Below are 19,676 nucleotides of genomic sequence, written 5' to 3' on the forward strand. Positions count from 1 at the left end.
GGCCTTTTTGAAGGGAAATACAGAAAACAAAATTTTATTAAGTATGTTTATGTCCACAGAGTAGGTGAGACATAAAGCCTGTGCAAAGCCAAACAGATGAACAACTCAAGATATTTAAAGAGTTAGAAATAACATGGCTATTTTAAAAACAATTTATATCATGCATTTTAATAATGGGTCTTTCCTGTTTCACTGGAAAATTCATCATCTATAAAATATCCCTTTTAGAAATTTATAACGTCTTCTTAACAAAGATATAGCTCCATCTAATGGGAAAAATATCAAATTACAGCCCATCATGCAGTTAGGAATTAATCCAATATTTCTATGAGTGTTAATCATAATTATATGCATATGTAGTTTAAACACACACATACACAAATACTGGATGTGTTTCTGTGCTTCTCCTTTCTTGCAGCCAGATAGGATCAAAAAGTTCCTTCAAGAGCTGCTCTTTCCCTTGGATCAAACTAATGTAAATATCTTTTTATTTTTACATTTTAGAGACAGAGTCTTGCTCTGTTGCTCAGGCTGGAGTGCAGTGGTGCAATCATGGTTCACTGCAGCCTCAAACTCCTAGGCTCAAGTGATCCTCCCACCTCAGCCCCCCATGTAGCTGGGACCAAAGCACGCACCACCATGCCCGGCTAATTTTTGTATCTTTTGTAGGGACAGAGTTTCACCATCTGGTCCAGGCTGGTCTCAAACTCCTGGGCTCAAGTGATCTTCCCGCCTTGACCTGCCAAAGTGTTGGGATTACAGGCATCAGCCATTATGCTCGGCTATTTTTATTTTTATAGTTCTTTCCAGAGCATCTTTTTCATTCGATTAGACGAATATAAATATATTTTTATTACACATAAGCACCCACACCCTAAGCTCATTCCCACCCTATTAATCTACAAAATGTAACCTTAAGAGTGTTTAATTTTCTCCCCTTGAGAATCATGGCCTCTTCAAACGTGGAAAGGACATTAGAGATTATCCAACTTGTGGTTCTCTACCCTGGCTGAGTATTAGAATCATCTGGGAAAGTTAAAAAAAAATACCGCTGCCTGAAACCACCAACATAAATTCTTATTTAACTGGTCTGGGTAAGTCCTGGGCTTGGGTATTATGTAAAAGCTCTCCCAGGAGATTCTAATGTGCAGGTGATTCTAATCCCCCAGCTGACTTTAACGCAGCCAGGGTTAGGCCCTGGTGAATTTTAAGACAGCCAACATATTTTACGATAGAGGAAACCAAGCCCCACTGAAGAGAAGTGATTCCGTAACTAGAATGTTAGAGTCTCTGACATATAAGAAATCACAATTCTTAGAAATAGATAAGAAAACACAATCATCGTAGTGTTCTTGCCCATCCTTTCTTTTATGTAAAACTTTCATCTATGAAGATGCAGCAGGAAAACGTCTATTTCAAAACTCAAACTCAATGACATCAAATCAGAAATATGAATTGTCCTCACTTCTGAGAATTCGACCTCCAGGGTCAAATTATAGCCTATTTTATCTCCATTTTTCTTTCACCCCTCTCTCCATTTCATCATCAAATCCTGTTGGTACTTTTTGTAAGCTCAATGACAGCAGAGCGTGGGCCTATCTTGTTCACTGCTGTAGTCCTAGCCCTGAGCATCATGTTGGCTCATGGCAAGCACTCTATACATATGTGCAAAATTAGCAAATGAAATCAAGTTCTCTTGCATCCATCCACTCCTTCATCTCAAGACCAAACCCTCAATTCGTTCTGCATGGGTAACCATTCAAGTCTCTTTGCTAATTTTCTTTGATTTCCTAGGGTTTTCCCCCAACCAGACAGCAGTCTCTTTCAACTAATATATTTTACATGTTACTTTCAGCCTTCATCATTTCATTCCCCAACATACACATCTCTGTTTCAATTTCTTCCTTACTCTCACTCCACTCTAATTTTTCAGACTTTTCCTCCAACGTTCCCCATACCCTTTCGCTTACGCCATGTACTATAGCTCTATTTCCTCCTGCTCATACCTTTTTGCTTTGAAGAAGTGGAACAAACAGGCTGTGGAATCAGACTGATTGCAAGTGGTTCCAATTCCAGTTTTGCTATTTAGTCACTCTGAGTCTCAATTACTTCATTTATCAAATGTATCATTAGACAATAAGATAATATATTTAAAGCACCTGGTGCTACGTCTTGTGCATAGTATTGAGCCAACCCTTTATAGTCTCTCTGCCAGCACCACACAATCTTGATTACTATAGCCATTTTTCACACCATTTAGAAGAGAAAAGCTTTAATTCTAGAAGCACATAAGTTGACATTCCATTATACTAATTTTATAAACAAATAAGTCGTGTCTTCCTTGTTTAAGGTATTTGAGTAAGAACAGTTATAATCAAAGGTTAATTTATCCTGAATTTATTTTGAAGATACCTCCCTCTTGAGGGCATTACTATGTATGACTCAGTATACTATGAACTTGAGCACTGTAATATATATTACTGGGTGGAAATGGAGGTAAACTAGTACAGACATCTTGGAGGACAATTTGGCAACATCTATTAACATTTAAAAACCCATGAGTATAAAGACTGTACAAATACTGTACAAAAACTGTAAACTGCCTAAATTTCCAGCACTAAGTGACCAGGCAAATAATGCACAGTAAAACACACAATAAAATAACATGTTACTACTAAAAATGGAAAAATCTATATATACTTACATGGATTATATCCAAGACATATCTGCATAGACATACTTGTACACACATAAAATAAAAATACCTTCAGATGAATGCTGGTAATAGTCATTGCCTTTGAGAGAAGAAATGGGTCAGTAGGCTTCAGGGAAAGGAAGGAATACTTTTCACTGTGTACTCTTTTACAATAGAAACTGATTTTTAAACCACCTATATGCATTATATATACATATATAATATTTAAATAATGCAAAATTTTTGAAATAGGACTTACACCTAGAAAGTGAACAAATCATAAGTGTTAAGAACATCTTTTTAATAAAGTTAACATACTCACCTACAAAACACTCATATCAAGGAAAAAAGCATTACCAGTACATGTTTACAAGAAAATTCCAGTATTATTTTACCTTTACTACACTTCAGCATGTATATCAAAACAAACCAAAAAATAACAATAATATCATAATCACACTGAGTAAAATGAACAATAGTTAGGTTTTAGAATATGTAATGCGTATATTTTTTAATAACCAGTTCATGTTCAATTATCTTTGCTTATCCCAAAAATATCTATTTGCATTTGTTTTGTTTGGATCATTTTCCAAAAACGTCCCCATATTACATATGGTGATTTTTCTCTTAAATCTCTTTTATTCTATAACTGGCCCACCCTCTTCTGTTAATGCTATTTCTTTGTCATTGGAGGAACTGGTCATTTATCTTGCAGAATCTCTCACATTCTGGATATGGCTGATTAAATCCTCCTGGTGTCATTTAGTATGTTCTTTACCCACTGCATCTTTTGTAAACCATCAGTTAGATCTAGAAACTCATATGCTTTCTTGAATTGGTAAATAAAAGTACTCTATGATCCACTACATTTGGGGAAAGCTACGTATTTGGGGGAACCAATGCATGGAGAGTCACAAAGACTTGAAAAGTCCCAAAGTAAATAAATGTTTAGTTTTGCTTAACTGTCAATTTCCCATGTGTTATTTTGTTGTTACTGTACTACTTATTATGTTCATGTGGAACTAGAGTCCTATTTTATGCACTATGATAAACACTGGAGCAGAACATCTGTATGGTCTTCTCAAAATCCTATGACTTTTCATGGTATGAGACATATTGACTGGGCACAGTGGCTCACCCCTATAATCCCAGCACTTTGGGAGGCTGAGGCAGGAGGATCCTTGAGCCCACAAGTTCAGGACCAACCTGGGGGATTTAGTGAGACCTCATCTCTACAAAAAAAAAAAAAGAGAGAGAGAGAGAGAGAGAATAAAAATTAGCTGGGTTTCATGGCACACACCTGTAGTCCCAGCTACTTGGGAGGCTGGGGTGGGAAGATCCTTGAGTCCAGGAAGTGAAGGCTGCAGTGAACTGTGATCTGCACTCTGGCATGGGTGAGAGAGCAAGACCCTGTTTCAAAAAAAAAAAGAGAGACAGAAAGAGACATACTGCAGATGCTCATAAAAGTTTGCTGATTGATTAATCCAGCAGTCACGTGTTGTGTTTTCTATTTATAGTGTACTGTACTTGAAACCACTATTCTTGCCCTTAAGAAATAAGATTGAGTTGATAAATCAGCATGTGTTCCGGCAATAAACTCACATGCTTATTTAAAGCATATGGCAGTTAAAAAAAAAATCCGCTGTATGTGTTGTGGATTTATGGAGTGGCCTGTTGGGTTTCATGAGGAAAGCTCCAAAAGAGAGGTCAGCCTTGGAGTACATCAACAAGCATTCACAGCAAGTCAGAGCTGGAAACACACACACACACACACACACACACACAGAGCGAGAGCGAGAGCGAGAGCGAGAGAGAGAGAGAGAGAGAAACAGAAATCTGCTGGTTTAATCTCTTAATTTATAGAAGACAGGAAGCCTAAGGACAGGAAAGGATTCTTATAGCTGGTGAGACCCAGACATTCCTGCTGGTAAGCTTAGTGCATTCCCTTAGTAGGTCCAATTCAAGATTATTTCTTTGTAGGTAAACTGTTTTGTTTTCTCTTCCCTCTGGAAGATTTTGGGATTTTCTTTTTATCCTTTGGAGTACTGAAACTTCTTCAGGAAGTTATGAGCTTTTCCCTTCATCCTACCTGAACTACCTCGCAATACGAGGATCCAGATTTTCTTGGGCAGAGGGAAACTTTCTTCTGTTACTTGCGTATCGGTCCTGGGTCACTTGTTTTAATTTGTTCATTCCAATCATTTTCTTTGATACTGTTGGTTCTACTCATTTTGAGTGAACCTTGGTTGCCTTTCTACATTTATGAATGGAAGGTAATGTTATTAATTATCTGACTTGGGATTCTTTTGTAGTTATACGGATTTGTTTACCCAGAAAGGCACACAGAGATAAATTTGACCTGGTTTTTAGCCTTGAGGTATTTACAGTCTAGTGAGGGAGGACAACAAGTAAACCAAAAATTCTGTCAAAGTGTCAGAATGTTTATGACATAGTTTAAACAAAAAGGCAGTGGTATTAGTTTGTGTACCAGGGAATTCCAAGGTGTGTACCTCCTCCAACTTCAATAGGCTGCCTCTGGTTTCTCTGGGGTTGGCTTTGAAATGAGCAGGGTCTGGGAGAGAAAAGGAAGGGACAAAAAAGGTCCGACTCAGCCACTACAGTTTGGTGACGTGGCTTTCTGGGCTTGAAGAAAGTTCAAGGCTTCTGCTTTCTCTTGAAGTATACATTTCTGGATTTCTGAAAGATTTATCACAGAGAATCTTTTGCTGCAACATTCTTGACATAAGCAATGGCATTTCTCAGGCTCTTCACTCACTACCTGTAGCTCCTGAGCAGGTGGTGGTCCATTATACACAAACTCTTTCTGTTTGGGGTCCCACTTCTCTCCAAAGCAGTCTTCCTAGGTGAACAAGAACTCAACTCAAGCCTGGTCCTTCCCCATGTACTACATCTGTGGACTACATCTGGTCCAGGGGAAGCACCCATGCCTCCTTATAGCTATGGAAATATACCGCTCATTGCTCTCCCGTAGGCAAACTGCTCCAGTCCCCGCCTTTGCCTTAGTTTTTCCCAAGGATGAGTCAAATGCCTAAAAGTCTTCAATTTCTCATGTGTCCTGGAAGTAGGAGATGAACTAAGTCTTAGAAAACTGGAGCTGGAGCACCTCCTTTGTAAGCTCCGCATAGATTTGGAATGTGGGAATATTTGGCACCTTAATTTTGTTCTCAGTTCTTGGAGTCTCAGCTGAAATAGGAGGGAAAAAGTCTCATTGGAAAAGTCTGTTTCATACCTCAATGAAAAGCACAGGGGTGATGAAATAAGGAATGTTCCATGCTGTTTCTTGAAGGCAGTAGGCCGTCTCTTGTGACTGGCTTTATTACAATAAAACTGTGTGTCAGAGAGTGCTCTGTTAAGCCAGTTTGTGGTTCTCCGGAAGAGGAAAAAAGAAGCTTGGTTCTTTATAAAAGCTAGATTATTCTTAGGCTTGGTTTTCCTAAGGAGCCAGCTGAATGTGCATCACTGTGAGAAAAGATTGCCTGGGAGGGAGAAATTTAGAAACATTTTTTTACACTAAAGCATTTACAGAGCATGAGCATTGAAGCCAGAGAGATCTGAATTTAAATTCCAATTTGGAACTTATTAGCTGTGTGACCGTAGACCGACTGTTTAGCACTCTAAGCCCTTGGTTTTCTGATTTGTAAAAGGGGACTAAATAGCTAACTTGAAGGGTAGCTGTGGAAATTAAATGAGATGTGGTATGTAAAGATTCCAAAACAGATGCCCTCAGTAAGTAGTAGTCACTATCAGCATTCCTCCTCAGCCTGGAATTCTCTCCTTCTTCTTCTCTGCCCCATCAATTCCCATTCTTCCTTAAAGACAAGTCAGGGTAAGCCACCTCTTCCAGAAGGCCTTCTTGGATTCATTTTCCCACTCATTATGGTATTGGTGCTTCTAAAGCATTTTGTAATATCTCTATTACTGCATGAACCACTTACCTAAAGTTGTTTGTACCTACATTTGCTCCCCCGATTAGAACTGGGATTTCCTTGAGTGCAGAGAGTATATCTAACTCACCCATCATCTTCCATGACTGGGACTGCCAAGGCAAAAATCATTGAACATATATTTGTGACATGTATGGAATCTGTAACTCACACCATCCCATCTCAGAGAAATAGGGAGAGAGGAGTTGCAGTGTTCCCTCCCTTGGGAGAAAACACATCTATTCCATCATAATTGAGATAGCAGATCATGATTCCCAGTTTGGCTCATTAAATCATAGGATTTTAGGACAGAAAAAAAAAAAACCTTATCATGGGGGAAGTATGTTACTCTCAAGAAACTTGTGTGTATCACGAGGTCAGGAGACCGAGACCATCCTGGCCAACCTGGTGAAACCCTATCTCTACCAAAATACAAAAAATTAGCCAGGTGTGGTGGTGTGGGCCTGTAATCCCAGCTACTCAGGAGGCTGAGGCAGGAGAATCGCTTGAACCTGGGAGGTGGAAGTTGCAGTGAGCCAAGATCGCACCACTGCACTCCAGCCTGGCGACACAGCGAGACTCCTTCTCAAAAAAAAAAAAAAAAAAAAAAGGTATATCCAATATTATGAGTTTATAGTGGGAAAATTATCCCAAAAATCTTACTTTGTTTTGTTTCAGAATAGAAAGCCCCAAAATACCTTGGTTGGTGGGAATATTTATGCATCAGTCATATCACAGGGTGGCAATTGGAACTGGGAACAGGGAACATGAGAAATATCTGTGTTTATCAAAAGCAAGCAGGTGTTACTAAAGCCTGAGAAACACTGACCTATTTTTAACCACTTCTTTATATACAGAAGGGGAAACTGAGGCCCAGAGGGTGAAGAGATGTGTCCAAGGTCACAAAGCTAGCAGACAACAGAGAGGCAGGATGTGTGACATGGCCCTGTGTGGGAGGAGCACTGGGTGAGGAGTGAGAGGTGGGTGCCATGGTGTGACCATGGGCAAGCCAGTAAACCTGAAACCTGGTTTTCTCATCTGAAAAATGGGAAGATAATATTCTGCCACAGAGGGCTGTTAAGGGATCAAAAGAAAAGAGAAAGCCATTTGTAAATGCAACACATTGTTTAAAACTGGCCTTCCTGGCATTTTAATCATCCAGCTTGTAAAAGAGCACACACTGAAGCTGTATATCTAGACTCCAGTCCCTTCAGCATGACCACATACAAGGGTTTCCAGATAGTAAGTAGGAAAACCTATGCTAAGCAAAACTTCCTGGGAACTTTTTCATCAGGGGTAATGGTATAGGTGGGTAGTCACATGGGAAAAAGCTATAATTGGATCCACTTCTCAAATTGTAAACGAGGACAAATTCCATATAGAATAGAGACCTACATTTTTAAAGATGAAAATACATGAGTACTAGCAGAAAACATAAATGAATTCTATAACTTGATAATGGGGAAAGCTTTTCTAACCATGGCAATAAGAAAAAGGTTAATTGATTTAATTACATAAAAATAAAAATAATGCTTCTATAGCAAAAACAACAACAAAACAAAATGAAAACTAGTAATAAAACAAAAGAAAAATAGCAGCTGGGTATGGTGACTCACACCTGTAATAATAGCACTTTGGGAGGCTCAGGCAGGAGGATTGCTTGAACTCAGGAATTCAAGACCAGCCTGAGCAATACAGCAAGACCCCATCTCTACCCAAATTTTTTTTAAAAAATGAGCCAGGTATGGTGGTGTGTGCCTGTAGTCTCAGCTACTCAGGAGACTGAGGTGGGAGAATGGCTTGAACCTAGGAAGTCAAGGATGCAGTGAGCCATGATCCAGCCTGGGCAACAGAGACCTTGTCTCCAAAAAAAAAGTTAAAAAACAAAAATACCATAAGTAGGGGAAAAAGACAAATGAGAAACTGAAAAAAGAAATTGTAATTTACATCACACACAAGGAGTTAATAGCCTTAATATAGAGGGAGCTTCTAAAAGTCGAAAATTAAAAATAAAAACAAGAATTCCACAGATACATATTAGAGATATAAACAGGTAGCTCACAGAGAAAGATACGCAAATGACCCTTATTGACATTCAACGTCACTCACAAATACAATGCAAATTAAAATTACCCTGAAAACCAGGTCTCACCTGTCAGATAAGAAGCCTCAAATTGGACAAAGTTATCTCTTGGTGTGTCTACAGGAAAATAGATTTCATAGATTGCTGGTGGGAAGGCTAGTGGGAGAGCAAAATGCTACAACCCCCATAAAGGGAAATTCAGCAATATCAAGAAATTACACATTCATTTTTGACCTATAAGTCTCAGGTTTAGAACTCCACTCTAGGGGCCGGACGCGGTGGCTCATACCTGTAATCCCAGCACTTTGGGAGGCCAAGGCGGGTGGATCACAAGGTCAGGAGTTTGAGGCCAGCCTGGCCAATATAGTGAAACCCCATCTCTACTAAAAATACAAAAATTAGCCGGACGTGGTGGCAGGCACTGGTAGTCCCAGCTACCTGGGAGGCTGAGGCAGGAGAATCGCTTGAACCCAGGAGGCAGAGTTGCGATGAGCCGAGAACATACCACTGCACTCTAGCCTGGGCAACAGAGCGAGACTCTGTCTCAAAAAAAAAACAAACAAAAAAAAACACAGAGAAACTAGGCTTTTCTAAGTATACTTTGTTTTGTAGATTGGACTTTAGAATCCTGTAAATATTTTACAGAATTATAAAACACAAAGTGGGCTTAAGCAAACCTTTTAATCAAAAGCAAAATGAAACGAATGACTCTGTGTATCAAGCTTGTGCTATGCCCACACAGAGATGAATCATTTCTAGTGACTTTAAAACACGAAACTTTGTTCATTTCTAATGGGATATACCATAAGGACAAAAAGAACTGCAAAACAATCTTAAGCTGTAAAGTCATTATATTATAGGTAGTTATGTTGGTATTATTTTATTGAAACTATTATGCGTATATTGTGAGATAAAGCAAATGAGCATTTGTGTTGGTGTCATTGAGAACCGGAACTTTCAGCATGGGAAAAAAGAGATATGGTCATACGATTGATGAAATACAAACTCTTTTATCCTGATTTTGAATTGGAAGCATCAGTATAAACATATCATTTCCTCTTAAGAACAAAAATGTATTCCTGCACTCTGTCCACTCAAAAGGCCTAGAAACAAACACCAGCCCAGTAATGACAAGCATCTCCAGCACTTAGAAATGTCCAGAGCTCCTTGTAGAAATGGATGACTCCTGGCCAGGCACACTGGCTGACCCCTGTAATCCCAGCACTTTGGGAGGCCAAGGTAGGAGGATCACTTGAAGTCAGGAGTTCAAGACCAGCCTGGCCAACATGGCGAAACCACGTCTCTACTAAAAATACAAAAGTTAGCCAGGCATGGTGGCACATGCCTGTAGTTCCAGATACTCAGTAGGCTGAGGCAGGATAATTGCTTGAACCTGGGAGGCAGAGGTTGCAGTGAGCCAAGATCGTGCCACTGCACTCAGCCTGGGCGACAGAGCAAGACTCTGTTTCAAACAAACGAACAAATGAACAACAATAACAAAAAAACGGATGACTCCAGATCTGAGGCAGGAAGTTTGGAAGAGCCTAGCACATCCTATTATACCAGAAACCAAATAAGCAATAAAATCCAAGTAAGATCATGTCAGAAGGATACAAGAGTCAACCTGAAGAGGCTCCTATTGGCTCAATATGAGACTATTTGCATATTAGTAAGAGTAACTACAATGGATTAGAATATAACATATCTTTTTAATCATAGGTTCAATATGATACTAAGACAAAGAAACCGAAACAAAACCAAATAACAAAAATAAAACCCTCAATGATCACCTTTACAGAGTATCTGATTGGGAATTAACTTGAAAAATTATAATATAAAGGAAAAGAAGCAAGCATTTATCCTATCTTTCTTATGTGAATTGTACCTCAGGGTTGATGAGAAGTACATCTTTATAGGGGTATTCTAATTACTAAGTGAAAAAGGAAGGATAGAGTATTACCATTGGGCAACATTTAGGGCAACAATGATCTAGGCAATGGTCATCAATGGCTGCTAACACGACAGAAGAGAAAACTAGACACTACATACTTCTTAATAGATATGCACAATGGCACTTATAAGTATTCAGGTAAAAAAATATCATTTGAATCTGATATTGATCAAACTTCTAGATCCGACCATCAATTTTTAGGAAATACAGTGGACAGAGGACCACATTAAATGACACTATGGGGAGGGGAATTATGAAAATCTGAATTGAGAAAATTCTACATGACAAATGACCTAGTGTGATAAAGAAATTGGGATGGGGGAGTAGAGAGAGATAGAGTGAGGGCAAACTTTTAAAGGAGGTTTAAGAGACATTTAATTGCAACTGTAGACCTTATTACAACTGTGCTTTGTACAAAGTTAAAAATTACCAGATATTTGGGGAAATTTAAGTGCTGAGTGGGCATTGGGTAATATAGGAAATTATTGTTAATTTGTTATAGGTGTGATAATGGTATGGCAGTTATGTTTAAAGAGTCCTTATCTTTTAGACACTAACATTTAGAGATATAAGCATAAGTTTATAGATGAAATGACAAAATGTTGGGAACTTGCTTCAAAATAATCTGGGGATGTGGGAGTAGTAGGAATATAGATTAAACACATCTTTTCTACTTACATATATAATTGAAATGTTTCATAATAAAAAGTTAAAAATAAATAGAAACCATAAAAAGTTAAAAACAAAACAAAAATTTGCCCAGCTGTTGCAGAGACTGCAAGGCAAGAAAATCTAAGAATCTCTCAGCCCTTCAGAATAAAGTCAGCTTCACGACTGTGAAGTCACATTCTCAAAATGCATAGTCTGATTGAGATTAAGAGATTCTCTGCATTCTCATTCCTTCTTGTCATAGACTAACGAAATACTTCACTGTAATCTAAAATATATCAGATCATGACATTTCTCTGCTCAAGTCTATCTGTAGCTCCCCAGTACTTTATCTGTACTCAGAAAAACAACTGATGCCCTTGTAATAGCCTACAGAACTCTCCCTACTTGATATCCCCTCAGTGGTAGCCACCCTCCAAGACAGCCCCCAGAAATGATCCCTACCTCCTGGTATTTGTTATTCTCTTCCAAGACTGGACTATGTGATCAGTAAAATAAAGAAAAGGTGATAGCATGCTACTTCTGAGATTGGGTTATAGACACTGTGGCTTCCATCTTGGTTTCTTTCTTCCTCTTCCTTGAATCACTTGCTCTGGGGGAAACCAGCTGTCATGTCATCACCACTGTCATACAGAGGCCACATAGCAAGAATTCCAGAGAACTGAATTCTCCTGCCAACAGCCCTGTCAGTGTGCATGGAGGCTGATCTTGCAGCTTCGGTCAAGCCACTTTTTCTTAAAGGGTCAGATGGTAAATAGTTCGAGCTTTGCAGGCCATGAGGTTTATATTGCAACTACTTAACTTTTCCATCATACACAACATGAAAAATAATGTGTTCCCAGAAAATCCTATTTACAAAAACAGGTAGTAGTTTGCTAACTCTTCCATGACTTCAGCGCAGGCTCACAGCTTGATTGCCACCTCATGAAACCCTGAACCAGAGCTATGCAGATAAGCTGTTCCAATTCCTGAGCCTCAGGAACTGTGAGATATATTTATTTCAAGTTGCTACATTTCAGTGTAATCGATAACTAATATACCATCATCTCACTCTCCACACCCCACATATACTTCTTTTTACTTCTCTAATTTCACTTCTCTGTACTCTCCACCATTCATTCAGCTCAGGTCACAGAGGCCTCCTTGTTGTTCCTTGATTATACCAGGGGTGCCTGTGCCTTCAGGCCTTTGCACTTGCTATTCTCTATACCTGAAATGCTCCTCCCCAAGACATCTACTTGGTTAGATTCAGTATCTCCTTTAGGTCTTTAGTCAAATGAGCCTTTCTCAGTAAAGTGAAGAGGGGAACAGTGAGGATGTTCCCTCATCCTATTTATAAATGCAACACACCTTCCTTCCTACATTCCCTATTTCCTTTTATTTTTCTTCATAGTATTTACCACCATGTACCATACACTTTATTTATTTTATTGTCTGTCTTCCTCCACTGGATTGTAATCTTCATGAAGGCAGGAGTTTCCATTTTGTTTACTTCAGTATCCAAAACAGTACCTAGCCTGCAGTAGCCCTCAATAAATTTTATTATTTAACAAACCTGCCAACCCCTTAAAGGCATGAATATCTTACTTGACATAATATACCCAGCCCCTGGCATATAATAAATATTAAATGCTAAATTAGCTTTCAAGAATTTTAAACATGTGGCTATCAGATGTGTTTTTGAAAGATCACTCTAGGAAAAGAATGGAGGAAGCAACTGGTGTTTGCCAATACTTGATTCTCATTTGCTCCCTTTCAGAATATTCAGCCCTTCAGAATAAAGTCAGCTTCACGACTGTGAAGTCATATTCTCAAAATGCATAGTCTGATTAAGAGATGCTCTGCATTCTCATTCCTTCTTGTCATAGACTAACGAAATACTTCACTGTAATCTAAAATATATCAGATCATGACATTTCTGTCAGGCAGTTTCATCCATTCTCACTGTTCATTACTTCCTAAATGCAATTTAACCTTAAAATTTGCATTGTCCCTGCCCGATTTCCCAAAGCTACCCTCTTTCTCAACTTTGGGTTGCATAACTTACTGTGTGACTTTGGATGAATTATTTAACTCTATGTTCCTCAGTTTCCCTAGCTGCCAATGTGGATATTAATACTTATCTCAAAAGAATGTTATGATGATAAATAAGTCAATTCATGTAAAATACTGAGAACAGGTCTGGTGCAGTGGCTCACACCTGTAATCCCAGCACTTTGGGAGGCCGAGACAGGTGGAGCACTTGAGGTCAGGATTTCAAGACCAGCCTAGCCAACATGGTGAAACCCCATCTCTACTAAAAAAATACAAAAGTTAGCTGGGCGTGGGGTAGGCACCTGTAATCCCAGCTACTCAGGAGGCTGAGGCAGGAGAATCACTTGAGCCTGGGAGGTGGAGGTTGCAGTGAGCTGTGATCATGCCACTGCACTCCAGCCTGGGCAACGAAGTGAGACTCTGTCTCAAAAAACAAAACAAAAAACCCATTCACCACAATACAGTCTGATCTTTTTCAAAATGCATATCTCATCAGGTCACATTACTTTCATTACAAGCTCCCATTGCCCTCAAGATGAAAACATGGACTTCAGTCCTGCATTGGCTAGCTTCTACTTTTCCAGATTATCCTCATAATCACGTCTATTCCAGAATGTACTCTAGCCAACCAGACTCCCAATGCCCTGAGAACTTCAGAAGTGCTCCTCCGTCTGGAACACCCTACTTTCCCCTTCCCAGATACTGCCTACCTTCCCTGTTCTACAAAGTGCTCACAAACTTCATTTGCCTTCCCAGATGAAATTCCTTTTATTAAGCCCTCCCTTTTGTAGCAGTAAATTTGTTCGCATGTGATTTGATCAGTTTCCGTCATTATACTAATACAGCAGAGCAGGCTGGGTGTTTTTACTCACCATCACATACATCCTCAATGCTCTGCAGCAGTGCACAGTAGTAGGTACCTGGTTAACTATTTGTGAAAAACATGGAAAATGGAAACAATGGCGCAGAGCCAAGTTAGGAAGTTGAGGCATCCAAGAACCAAGGAGTTGCTGCATTGAGGTACTGCACAAAGATGATGGGGGCACTTAAATTTTTAGGAAAATGAATTAAAACACTGAATTAAACTATCATTTCAAGCAATTCCCAAATCAATTAATGCATAGATTAGGTTGTAAGTGTCCAGATGCGTTTGGCAACACAATTCTATTAGCATCAAGACTCATCTAAGTACCTCAAGTAGTGGCACCACCATCAGGCTCAGCAGTACAAAAAGGCTCATCATCCTTGTCTTCCCTAATCTCCTGCAGTACGGATTCTGCCAAACCATTTCGATTAGAGCTTTCAAAGGCCAGTTTTTTTGGGAGAAAGGGTCCATCCACTTGTAAGTTTTAACAGACAACCAACATTCCAGTGTTGGGGTAGGGGCTTTTGAGAAAGAGATGAGGATGCTCTGAGACAAGATTCCAACCGAGTGAACTAGTTTGTCAGACAAGGACCACAGTAGATTCAGTAGCTGAGTTGAGATTTGGTTTTGAGTTTCTGGTGCCTACAAAGCAGGCAGTTAGGGCTTTCTAATAAGCAGTTTAATATTGGTTTACAGCAGGCCTCACACCCAGAGTCTTTGGGCTAACTAGAAGAGCAAACTCTGAAGCAGAAGAGTAATACAGAGCAACTTATATTATGTAAGAACTGTTGTAAGCACTCGAGATTACAAACTATTAAAAACAGTATTTGCGACTGTCAAGACAATCATATACATTTTATACAGCTATATAAAAAATTATTCTACAGTAAGAGTTCCTGGCCGGGCATGGTCGCTTACAGCTGTAATCACAGCATTTTGGGAAGCCGAGGTGGGTAGATCACTTGAGGTCAGGAGTTCGAAACCAGCCTGGCTAACATGGCCAAACCCTACTCTACAAAAAGTACAAAAAATTAGCTGGGCATGGTGGCTCACACCTGTAATTCCAGCTATTTAGGAAGCTGAGTCACTGCACTCCAGCCTGGGTGACAGAACGAGACTGTCTAAAAAAAAGATTTCCTATATAACACTACTTTTACCTGAGTTGAGTACATAAAAGGTTTTGGAAATCGTGGGAAAAAAATATAACGGCTATAAGCTATTTAAATACTGTTGATAGTTATCAGAGGGAAATCAAAATCATATAAACAGCATACTCAAAAATATGAGACAAAAGTTCAAGATTATAATATTTTTTATTCACTGATACACTAAAACCAATTTCTTGGTATTTCTCATGTATACTTCATTTATTTTATTAATAAGCAAAGCCCTGTAAGGGGAGCCTTTGCCTAGTCCTCCGACTCTGATTCATCTTCATCTTGACTAATCTGGAAGTAACGAAGTTCGTAGGTCTCCTTGTCAGATGCAACCACTCGAAGCCAATCACGAAGATTGTTCTTCTTAAGGTATTTCTTGGTAAGGTATTTCAAATACCTTTAAAATAAAAACATAAATTTCATTAAGAAATACAATTCCTACTATGTAAAGGTTTATTATACGAAAAATATACATCATCATATTCATCTTTTTTGTACCTAGCTTCTTCCAAAATACTTCACCCTTCCATTCACAGGATGCATTGTGCAAGACTGTTAGGGTAGCACCGTCTTGTCATACTGCCACAGCCAGATTATTTAAGCAATATGATTTTACTCTTCAAATACATTATCTGTGTATATATATGTGAAAACGTTAACACCTCCTTCACCACTATTAAGCCCCCTAACTCCCAATCCCACCCCGGCTCAAGAGGTAACCTATTAATAATAGGGTTAAACCCATACTATGCTCATTAAGTCTCAACTTCTCTGAAAATTCTTGGGCTCTCTCTACATCTAATTAACTAGAGTTGTATTTTATAGTAATGATCTGATTATCTGTAAGATCCTTGAGGACAGCTACTACATTTTTTCTCTGAATCCTTAGTGATTATAATGTCAGTTAACATGTACTGCAACCACTTTAGTCCAAGCTATCATCGTCTCTCACTGAAATTAGCTCTTACATCTTTAGTTTCCACCAAATGTATCACCCTAGTCTTTTTCAGCCACAATAAACAATTGCTTCCCATTACACATCCCATGGCTTTCAAGATCTGCTCCCCAGACACGCTCCAATCTCATGCATTCCTCCCAGAACACTATACCCCAGACACACTGGCTTTGTTACTATTACTTTAATTTGCCAGGCTTCTGGTTCATCCTGCCTATAACAATTATCCCCCAATTGCAAGGCTCACTTCTGCATTTCATTTCCTGATCAACTTACCAACGTACCCAAAAACTTTGCAACTAGCTTTATGTCCTTACAGCACTTATCACTGCTTAATTCCATTTCACTCTCTCTTCTCCACTAGAAGTTTCTTGGTGGTGGGTAAACTGCCTGCTTGGTTCACTGTTGGGTTACCCAGTCCTGTGCTGCCCATGTAGTATTTAATATTTGGTGAATAAATTCAACAAATAAAAACTGGCAGCAAGATGTTAAGACTTTGACTTTGATTGGCTACCTCTACTGAATAACTTGAGACAATCCTCCTATGTACACATTAGACACGTTTCTTGCAACATACTCAAATACTAAAGTACTCAGCATTGAAGGTTTTACACAACTTGGATTTACAGGGCCTATAATTTACTAGACAGGGACCGTGGACACAACTGGCTCATATTCTAGCAATAAATTATACTTACAACTAGACTCAGCAATTGGCACTCATTTACTGAATTTTGCATTTATGTAGGCCTTTAGTAAGTTCATATTTATTCTTGCATATAAACAGAATACATGTAATAATTACATATTCTATGAAATATTCCAAAACGACTATAATTTTATTAAAATTTGCAAAAGTACCAACCTTTTAGAGAATTGTTTCTCAGAAACAACTGTGATTTTATTCTTGAAGCGTTCAATGTGAACAACATTCCCGAGATTTCCAGTTTTGCCATTGACTTTAACCTTCTCCCGTAGAAATTGCTCCTATTTTAAAACAGAAAAAATGCAAAACTAGGGAAGAGAACCCTAGATATTCACTAGGGAAGGTACCCTAGGAATAGAGCTTAGGTTATTATCAAATACTATATATTTAAACCATTATCAATAACTCTGATTATAAAAATAAGCCTAGTAGAATGATACTTACAAAATTTCCAGAATCAAAAATTCCATCTTCTACTGGATGAGTAAGGTCCAAATTAAACTTCCAGGTTGACCTCTTGGGCTTCTTGTCTTTCTGCTACATAAATGTGAAATAATTATGTAGCTATGTAAAACAATTTATTCAATTTATATAAACAATTTTAAAGTTTGCACCAATGCAATCTGTACAATGTACTGTGAGGTTACATATACAGAAATGTAACAATAAATAAAAAAACACCATCACCACCCACCCCGGGGTTGATTTGAACCTCTAACCAAGTCCTAATATGTTCAAGTTGTCAAAAAGTTATGGACTTTCATTGTTTTCTATACTACCAATGATCAATTTTAAATTATCATGCTTTTCTGCCACCCCACTGCAGATGGGAATATAATAGTAACACCTCTTAGCCCAAGCTTAGTTAAGTGCCAGAGCTAGGATTCCACCCACCTATGTCTAGAAAATTCAACTATTACGTTGTTATAGACAAGGGAAGGGGACTTTGGTAAAAAAAAAAAAAAAAAAGAAAAAAGAAAAATAAAAAAAAAACAACCAAATAAAGGCCAGGCGTGGTCCCAGCACTTTGGGAGGCTGAGGCAGGAGGCCCACGTGAGGTCAGGAGTTCGAGGCCAGCCTGGCCAACATGGTGAAACTCCATCTCTAGTAAAAATACAAAAATTAGCCAGGTGTGGTGGTGCATGCTTATAATCCTAGCTATTCAGGAGGCTAAGTCAGGAGGATTGCTTGAACCCGGGAGGCGGAGGTTGCAGTGAGCCTGATCATGCCACTACACTCTGACCTGGGCAACAGACTCTGTCTCAAAAAAAAAAAAAAAACAAAAACCAACACTGTGGAACTTAAATTTTCCATATCCAAACCTTTTATACCAAGACCATATGGCTACATAAGCAAAATGTTACTGTGGCAAGCAACCATGTACATTCACTGTAATATGAACAAACCAGTATTTATCAGACTATAACCTCCAACTTAGATTCACCCAAGTGGCTACCAAATATTACACCTTAGTTTGCTTTCTCAGGTAGCACGGTAACATGTGCCAAAAGAAAATCACTCAGTTGGCGCAGAAGTTAATTTGGGAGACACAAACAATTTCTGTCTAATGGAACAGATAACCCTATAGAGTTTATGGCCATGGTGGGCATTACCCAGTTTTGTAGCTAGCCCAGCAATTTTATCCTAACTTTATTTGTAAATTGCGCATATATACCTAGCTTTTCAGATATTCTTAGGAACATTTTAACATCTTACTGGCTCCCTTACTAATGACTTAAGTAAAATATCTGAAGTACGTTCATTTCACATTGCTGGAATCTAGACTTTTACTTTTCTAAAAATTACTTCACCGAGAAACTTTTTCCCCAATTGAAAGTTCTCAGAAACTTGTGATGTCGGCCATCGCGGGAGCTGAGCGCCTCGGAGCTCCCTCTGGCCTGGCAAAGGTCGTCAGACCGGCCCGATTACCCACCTTTCCCCTACCCACTGCTGAGTGGCAAAAGCATTATCAGGCGCGAGATAGTAAAGAAATGGCTCAGAATGCAGTACCGCCGGCCCATTTACTGTTGTGCCTCCCTCCTTCCCGCGTGTCCAAAACCACCCATCCTAAACCAATTCCGCCGGGCCCAGCTCCAACTCCACTAGACCGCATGGCAGCTGCCAGGCAGTTTCGAAAAACAATTCAGGATCCTCGCGTCTTGGTTGTGTTTCTGACACAGACTCCACTACTCCCCTCCCTTTATCTTGACTGAGACGTCTCCACTCGACAGATGCAAAAATCGTTACAGCAAAAATCATTAAATTGCCGCACAACACTCCCACCAAGACATCGCTAACTCACCGGCGCCATCTTGCGAGTCCGCCGCGCGAGCAGAGAGGAAGCTACGGCCGCGCGGTCTGTATTTATGCCAGAGCGTGCTGCGTCACGCGCTGAGAGCGTCAGATTGTCGCCGCCCGGAAAAGAAAGCGGGAGGAGCGCGTAGGCAGGTAACCGAGGAAACCAGTGCGCTGCCCGACTAGAGTAGGCTATCGGCTTTCCGCGGGCGCACGCGGGTGGCTATGGTTGAACTGACTCTCGGGTTTCCGCTCCTAGCTGTACAAGCCGATTAATTGCAGTGGCCCCTACAGTTACCTAGTGGCTGCTCCCGGATACGGA

The 19,676-nt window shown here is 39.4% G+C and overlaps 1 protein-coding gene across 2 annotated transcripts; it reads right to left on the minus strand.

The window, feature by feature from the left end:
- Nucleotides 1–15,535: 15,535 nt before the first annotated feature.
- RPL22L1 (ribosomal protein L22 like 1) lies at nt 15,536–19,453 on the minus strand. Of its 2 annotated transcripts, none has more exons than XM_012510821.2 (4): nt 19,362–19,453; nt 17,504–17,596; nt 17,219–17,340; nt 15,536–15,795 (listed from the first exon to the last, which is right to left on the minus strand). In XM_012510821.2, the coding sequence occupies exons 1-4, from the start codon at nt 19,368–19,370 to the stop codon at nt 15,651–15,653; spliced, it is 369 nt and encodes a 122-aa protein (XP_012366275.1). In that variant the 5' UTR covers nt 19,371–19,453; the 3' UTR covers nt 15,536–15,650. The 2 variants fall into 2 exon arrangements, with proteins under 2 accessions (XP_012366275.1, XP_012366276.1); XM_012510822.2 differs by having other exon boundaries at nt 17,504–17,593; nt 19,362–19,407.
- Nucleotides 19,454–19,676: the final 223 nt, after the last annotated feature.

Source organism: Nomascus leucogenys, chromosome 11, assembly GCF_006542625.1.
Source record: "Nomascus leucogenys isolate Asia chromosome 11, Asia_NLE_v1, whole genome shotgun sequence".
NCBI classification, from domain to species: domain Eukaryota; kingdom Metazoa; phylum Chordata; class Mammalia; order Primates; family Hylobatidae; genus Nomascus; species Nomascus leucogenys.

What these genes read in the sequence shown, in the direction of transcription:
- RPL22L1 (XM_012510821.2), bottom strand. An exon ending in TTTTTGATTCTGGAAATTTT is followed by an intron (nt 17,341 to 17,503) that starts GTAAGTATCATT and finishes GTTTTAAAATAG; the next exon opens with GAGCAATTTCTACGGGAGAA. An exon ending in GAGAAACAATTCTCTAAAAG is followed by an intron (nt 15,796 to 17,218) that starts GTTGGTACTTTT and finishes TTTATTTTAAAG; the next exon opens with GTATTTGAAATACCTTACCA.